Source organism: Silene latifolia, chromosome 9, assembly GCF_048544455.1.
Source record: "Silene latifolia isolate original U9 population chromosome 9, ASM4854445v1, whole genome shotgun sequence".
Taxonomy (NCBI): Eukaryota; Viridiplantae; Streptophyta; class Magnoliopsida; order Caryophyllales; family Caryophyllaceae; genus Silene; species Silene latifolia.
This window is the reverse complement of record NC_133534.1, coordinates 195,859,667-195,867,769: the sequence shown is the minus strand read 5'-3', so window position 1 is coordinate 195,867,769 and position 8,103 is coordinate 195,859,667. Positions and strand designations below refer to the sequence as shown.

Genomic DNA, 8,103 nt, shown 5'->3' with positions numbered 1-8,103 from the left:
GATAGTATGCCAATGGTGTTGCGTATAGGTTTTTAAGAAGCCGTACATGTGATCAATTTGGCATTTGCAGGTATTTATCTTCTTATATGGCTTTTTTTCATGCCCTTATTTACCAACTACGCTTATGTTGTAAGTATGAATATCTCTGATATATCTTGTTAGTTTTCGCTATTTTTTCCTTCCTTTATTTACCAACAACGCACACCGTTAATATTCTTTAGGGGGGTGTCACAGAAGACCAGATGCTGCAATACATGGGGCCGAACACACGCATGATAACACCACAAGCAAAGCAGCTTATTGAGGTCTATATATAAGTGAACGGTTGATCTAGATACTCAAATAGTTAAAGGTTTATATGTATGTGATTTTGTTGCCGGATACAATTCCTTGAATGGCTGTATTTTATTTGGATTTGTTGGTATTGAACTTATAAAATTTGGATTGCTCAATTTATAAATTGTCGAATTTTATATAGCGTTTAGAAAATAAAATAATGTAGGTATGATTGTCGAATTTCTATAGGCAATAACTTATATATTGGCTAGGCATAAATTTTTTGTATTGTTGTAATTGATGATTGACATCGGTTCCTAAGTTACAACCGATGCCAATAATGCAAAAATTGGCATCGGTTTTTATGGTACAACCGATGCCAATATGAGTAAATTGGCATCGGTTAGACCGATGCCAATTGAATAACAACCGATGCCAATATGTGTAAATTGGCATCGGTTCATGAACCGATGCCAATTCAAATAAATGTCATTGGCATCGCCCGCGTTGGCATCGGTTGGAAACCGATGCCAATCACTGTTTATAACCGATGCCAATTGCATTAATTGTACTACTGATGTAGCCAAGAAAGACCAGTTTCTTGAGACATAACATTCTTTGTGGCTCTTTAAATAATTTCTCACACTCTGTGTTCTAGAAATAGACTTGTTTTCTAGTAAGACAGTTTCACGAGCCACAAACCCGTTGTACTCGTGATTATTGTAAGGAAAAATGAGCATTTGTTTCTTGTGAAAACTTACAAACATGGTACCCTACCATTTCATATCTCATATGAATCGTTTTAGATTTAGTGGAAAAATAATTTAGACAAAAATGATTAATTCCCCAAAAGGATCAAGTAACTCAAAGTAACTTGATTGAAGTCCAAACCATATCGAATAGCGTTTGATTTCTTATCCAACCACACATTATACCATAATGTGTGTTAAGAGAGATTAACTTGTGATACTATATCATATTTCATTTGGGGGGTGTTTGGTTGGGTATATTGGAATGGAATGGAATGGAATGGAATGGATTAGATCCATTCCATTGTTTGGTTGGGGTGATTTGGAATGGAGTTAGATACCCAATGGATTCTAACTCCACCCCAACCCCTTGGAATCCCATACCCACCCTTCCCCCTTGGATTCAAACTCCATTCCTCCTCTTTATAATTTGTGGTGAACCAAACAACATTAGACAAGTATGGATTTAGAACCCCATACCACCCTACTATCAAACTCCATTCCATTCCATTCCGACTTGTTGAACCAAACGACCCCTTGGCTTATATCAAAGTCTTCACTTTGATAATCACATCACGACTACTAAATCGCGATTCCTTGAACTCTTAGAACTTCTTTAAATATTTCTCTATTTACCTTATTAAGTGAACACATTAGCATCAACTTAAATATTTGTTAAAAGAAAATGATAAACCTACTTTGGCTCAATGATTTACAACCTCGATCTCCTTTTCAACCAAAAGGCACGAGACATCTTGCTTTGAATACAAGATACGCATATACCATAAGATGTAATGGTTTCAAGAGTACTCGATAACTCTTTGCGTTCATCATTCGAGAATTTAAGGTTTAATCTTGGGTTACCAATTTGAGTCTTGCATCATCTACATGATATATCATTCTAGTTTGGTTTAGAATATAACCACCTTGATAATGGGCTAGCCATACATCAAATCATAGGGTCACAAAAGTGAAACCTCTTTTGTATCTTAACAAGTTTATATTCTTATTTAGAGTTTATGCACTTAATAGTCACAATTAAGTACAACTATAAACCCAAAACTAGATTGGTTACACAATGACTCTATCTCTCAACATCATTGTTGCTAGTCGTCATATTCTAATCATCCTATGTATCAAGTACAATGATGAAAACCACCACCGGTTTCTAATATTGACGAAGTAGTACTAGCAAAATTTATGTCAATCAAATAATCATTTAAAGAACAAGGTCCCATTAGATATCCCACAACTAACTTGTTGATTCTTCAATAATTTGGGGTAGTTTCCTTTCTAGCGTCCAACAATTAAGACAATGGAAACTTTATCGGTCGGGATTGATAGGTTTAGTATTGTTATTCTCAATAACGTTACTTTTAACATTACCTTGTATCAATTCCATTATAATTTTACTTATTTAAAACCTTATCCTTTTCTTAACGGTTTAAGAGAATGCTCCCACTCATTTCAATGAGTCTTTGCTTTGAGAAGCAAAATTTGAATCTTATGAAGACTACTCTTCAATTCAATCGTTTTAGTCTTAAAACTTTAATTGAAGTGGTTGCGTTATTATGGTCAATTTCGATTTCTAACAAATCTAATTACCGAAACAATTTACCGTTTCAAGGTGCTTAACTCAAATAAGCATGTGAGAAACAATCCATTGTAAGTAGATGTGTTAGTCAAGTATCAAAAACCTGTTTGATAATGAATAACTTTTATCTATACTCTTCACAAGAGATCCTTCCAATGGATAATTCGAGGTTTTTAGACGAAAATTCAAATTTTGTCTTTAGTTACGATGTTTTAATGGAGTTTTGAATCGAAATGATATCGTATAAAAATTGTGGTGAAGAAATAGAACAATATGATAACGGAATAGTTGAAAAACTTAACATTTATCGTTTTATTAATACTTGTAAACAAGAATAGCATTTACATAGTGACCTCTACCCAACTACGATAAATGATTCCAAGATCCAAATTCATATTAACTTGGGCACGGTAGGGCCGATTCATCCCTTATCAATATAACTCGGTGTATTAACTCTTTAATCGATTATACTTTTAGAACTCTTGGTCGATAAAATTACATTAATATTTATCTTTAGCCCGGAACACATGCGACTACGGTCACGAATACTTCCGTTGAGCTCAATCCAAATTTCGAATAAATGTGTCCATGATCCAAATCCACATCAACTTGGGCACGGTAGGGCCGATTCATCCCTTATCAACATGAATTCGGTGGATAGACATTTATCACCCACTTCCCCTACGTAACAAGGTTTGTACCCCGGTAGGGCCGAGTGCACTACCTCGCGAAATAGGTTTTCATGGTTTCTACTTTTTGGTAAGGCTAAGTCTCAATTGTATATTTTTAGCGAGAGGTCATGTCAATTTATTATCTATCACGTTTTAAGTGAACTAAAGCGGTGAACTACGATAATTGTAATTGACACGGTCGATATACTCGATTTAAATGATAATGCATGTTTTAGTTATGGCGATTTAGCGATGCATGCGACATATAAATAAAATGCAAAACATAAATAAAATCCTAGTATGGCCTTCCTAAAATAGAAAATCTAATTAACTATTACATATTCGGAAACCAACTCCATTGGTCCCTTGAACTTCGGTTTTGGCACGCATCTCGAGGTAACACCGTCTTTATGTATCGCCTTCTTGAGTGGCACCGTCTTCAAGGAACTCCAGAATAAATAAATTACATAATTTCCTATTATACATTTGTAATTAAAATAAAATAAATCTATTAAATTACAAAACGGTGATACGAGATCACAATAAATTACAACCGAATCGATATTCCCATACATTTCGGGTAATACCAATTAAAAACTAAGGCCATACTAAGTAAAATTACATAATTCAAAAATTAAATAAAATAAAATTATGACAATCATAAATAAAATGCAGCATTATAATATGTTTGAACATGCCCAATTTTATGCTAAATCGCCTTTAAGGAGCCAATATCGTATATTAAACGGTTTTTACGGATTTGCGTGATTCAACCTTTTAAAATCACAATAAATTACATAAAATCATATTTATGCACAAGTTAATTACCCTAACCAACTTAGGACTCAAAATTAGTCTCCACTAACATATTGACAATAATTAACTTTTATTTCTTAAAATTTGTTCATTAATGGACTTAAAATAACAATAAAATACCATAAACTCCAAATAAATCATAAAAATTTCAAATAAATTCAAAATTTGAAATTTAAACTCATGAACATTCTGAAAAAATACCATGACACTCATAATATTCAAAAACGTAGGTTAGAAATTTCGAAATTTATCGGGAAAAACAATGTTGCGGTTTATCGGATTTATCAATTAAAATCATAAAAACATGAGAAAAAATATTTTTTATCAACTTTTAAATTTTAGATCTGAAATAAGAGATAAAATGCAAAATGTGACGTTTTTCCTTAGTCATGAAGTATGTTTTAGCAATTTTTACTAATTAAAGTTACTATTTATGCTATTTTTCATCAAAAATTCATAAATCATGCATAATGACTTAATTATAGCCTATTATTTTACACACATCTTGTACAATTGCATGTCACAACATACTAAATTTCTATGACCAGATTCGAAATATAACTCATATTAACCTATTTTCTCATTTAAATTCGAATTTAACATGAAAAATCCATATTTCGAGCATAACAACTCATAAACTTATGAAACTTTACAGGCCATCAGAATATAATATTTGTGAAAACATATCCAAAACCCACCAGAAAAATCGAAGTTTAGATATTTTTCGTCCAAAAATGACATTTTTATCATAAAAATCACATTTTAATGCCATTATTATATAAAATGAACAATAAAATCCATAAATAAACCAAAATATCCTAAAAACATTTTAGGACCAGAAAATTTAACATGCATAATAAATTTCGTGATATATCATAATAAACACAAATTTATAAGTTCTATATGTTAATCGTATAACTCGGAAAAACAATAACCGATTTGCATGCAAACAACCTAAGGCTCTTGATACCGCTTGTTAGAAATCCATATCTCATTATACAACATATTCATATATGTTACAATTTAATTTAGTCATAAAATTAAATACAAATCTTATGCATGCAAACTAAATAAGAAGAGATAAGAAAATCAATTTCTCACCATCTAAATTTCGGTCATCATATGGGCACCAACAAGATCTCCTTCTTGTTAGTTCTTGAGCTTTCCAATAATGGATGAACATAGATTCAAGTATAGAATCTCTCCCAACAGTGAATACCCAAGGAATACATCTTAAAGACTAAAATAATATGATCTAGTATTAAGATTAGTCTACTTAAAAATTGACACAAAAATTTATTTGTTCTCTTGAAATATTTCGGTCCAAGAGGAGGAGATTTTGTGGTTTTTATTTCTCTAGAATTTTCACAAATTGTAGAGAGTATATAATTTTCTTACTCTAGGAAAAAATAGGTGAAAAGAATGAATAATGGAGAAATCCATATGGTTGCACACCCATAGGAAAACCGGTTGGGGGGGGGGGGGGTCTTTATTGGGGAGCCAATGCATGGTCTTGGTCTTCTCAAGGAAAGAGTAGGCATGCATGGCTAGAGGTAGTCTTTTATCATTATGTTTTCCACTAAGATAAAAAACACAATATCAACCCAACAATCCCTCCATTTTTCGGCACCCTTAAATAAAATGGGAGGTCCATTTAATTTTTGTCATTTGTCAATTACAACATATGTGACATGTTACTTGACATATGAAATTGTAATGTATTTTTAACATATTAAAAATCAACATACTCATAAAATATGTCATATACAAAATCGACTCGTAATTCGTAATTACATGTGCCAAAACGGTTTATCAAATTATAAATTACAACGTCTTGTATTTATAATAAATTATTCATTCAATTTCAATTGTTTCGTAAACAATAATTTTATCTAAGTAATAAAACAATTTGATTACTTAGACCGTATCTCATTTAATCAAATTACAATAGGACGAGTTAACTTTACTCACAAAATCATCCGTCAATTTTAAGCAATTTAATTAACTCGTATCGGCATACGATTAATTAAATAATCAATTAAGAGTATTTCCCTATAGGTATGACCTAAGGGGATCAATCGATCACCACCGTCGCACGCACGACGTAATGTCAAACTCTAGTCAACCAATCATTACCGATATGTGTGGACCAGTTGACTGTAAAATATTACATCCCACGTGTATTCTTAAAATGAGATTTAAACATGTGATCATCATGATTGTCAGTTGTGATCGCATTATTGTCGGAGGACACATATTCCAACAAAAAGCTGCCGGAATACCGTCAGGACCCGGAGATTTAAGAGGTCCCAATTGGAACACAGCCGCACGAACTTCATTTTTCGAATATACACGACCCAATTTTTCTCTCTCCTCCATACCCACTTTGCGCTTAAGATTATCAAATAAGTAACCAAACTTATTTAAGTAATCTTCAAAACACTCAGGCTCAGAATCTGACTTGAAGATAGTGGAGAAGTGTTTATGAAACAAACCACCAATCTCCTTCACATCAAAAGTCCATTCATTAGACGCCTTCTTAATACCTAAGATAAGATTAGCACCAGACCGTCCTTTAACCCAATTGAAGAAGTACTTAGTGCACGTGTCACGCTCATAATTCCATTTCAATTTGGTACGTTGACGCCAATAAGTGCCGGCGGCCAGGGAGAATTCCAAAAGCTTTTTGTGGCATGATTCGTAATTAACAGAATCACCACCATTCTCAATATCCAAAAGATAGGACTCAAGATCCTGATCAAATTCACTCTACTTTAGACCCCATTCGTCCTTTTTGTTACAAGCCCAAACTCTGAAAGCGGTATTTATACGACGAAGTTTTTCCAAAAGAACATGAGTAGCATCACCCATAACTTTCCTTTACCAGCTTTCTTTAACTAGACCACTACATTTGGCATGATCAAAACACCACGTCTCTAGCCTATACACTTTCTTCTTGGTGTTCAGAACCATATTTGTATCAAGGATTATAGGCGCGTGATCCGATATTTGAATAGGTAAGTGTTTCATAAAAGTATTTAGGAAAAGAGAAAGCCAATCATTGGAAGCAAACCCCTTATCAAGTCTTTCGTATATTCGATGTGGACCATCCCTATTATTGCACCAAGTGATTCTCGGTCCCTTAAAAGGGATATCCATCAGACAATGTAAATTCTTCCAGTATGAGAATAAGTTTGCTCCTCTAATCAACTTATCACTGCCACCTAACTTATCAGAAGAGAACTCAACTTGGTTTAAATCACCTATAAGCAAGAAGGGTTTGTCAAGGGAATTAAGAGTGATCGGGTTCACCATAAACACAACACAAATACCACATGCTACCCTTACACTGGTTCACCAAGAGGATAATAAGATTACAACTGATAAAGACACATTCTAATTTACAACAACTTTTCCAGCCGACCCACAGCCCCCCTCCCATAAGCCATCAGCATCACATCCAGTAGACTGAAGGAACCCCATAGGTCGCAGAAGAATATCAACTGAAAGAACATCACACTTAGTTTCAGAAAGGAAGATGAAATCTAAATTATTATGAAAAGACCTACATAATGCTCTAATTTTTGGAATAGCAAGGGCAAGCGGGTCCTTAAGACCCCTGCAATTCCAAGCCAAACCTTTCATTGGGAACAATGAGGTTGAGACCACCGCATCCTGGCCACCCAACATCATTGCCACACTCCGACTTCACCCTACCCAGCACATCTCGTACGAAAACCCCAACACCCGTTAACACACTAGTAGAAGCACCATCATCGAACCATCCAACCCAACCGAAGCACCCAAAGCAAGACCACTCAAACGACCTAACACCCAGACTTGCCAAACCGAAAAGAAGGAGGAAGGTCCCGACGACCACCATGACAAACAGCAAAGAACCAAAACCATCGGCATCCACACACACCAACACGGCCTAACAACCATGTCTCGTAGACTCGAAAACTCAAAATACACAGAAACAACAAAGTCACTCTTG

At 34.1% G+C, this 8,103-nt stretch overlaps 1 protein-coding gene across 1 annotated transcript; it reads right to left on the bottom strand.

Moving 5' to 3' along the window:
- Positions 1-228: 228 nt before the first annotated feature.
- Positions 229-7,799, bottom strand: LOC141602073 (uncharacterized). The gene is made up of 4 exons (XM_074422383.1): positions 7,535-7,799; positions 7,077-7,369; positions 6,389-6,860; positions 229-245 (listed from the first exon to the last, which is right to left on the bottom strand). Exons 1-4 carry the CDS (start codon positions 7,797-7,799, stop codon positions 229-231), a joined length of 1,047 nt encoding a protein of 348 aa, XP_074278484.1.
- Positions 7,800-8,103: the final 304 nt, after the last annotated feature.

Excerpts from the sequence above, each read along its gene's own strand:
- LOC141602073 (XM_074422383.1), bottom strand. The coding sequence starts at position 7,799 with ATGATGTTGGGTGGCCAGGATGCGGTGGTCTCAACCTCATTGTTCCCA. Across the intron at positions 7,370-7,534 it reads TGGCTTATGGGAGGGGGGCT|GTGATTTAAACCAAGTTGAG; the intron begins GTGGGTCGGCTG and ends TCTTGCTTATAG. Across the intron at positions 6,861-7,076 it reads TAATCCTTGATACAAATATG|GATCTTGAGTCCTATCTTTT; the intron begins GTTCTGAACACC and ends GAATTTGATCAG.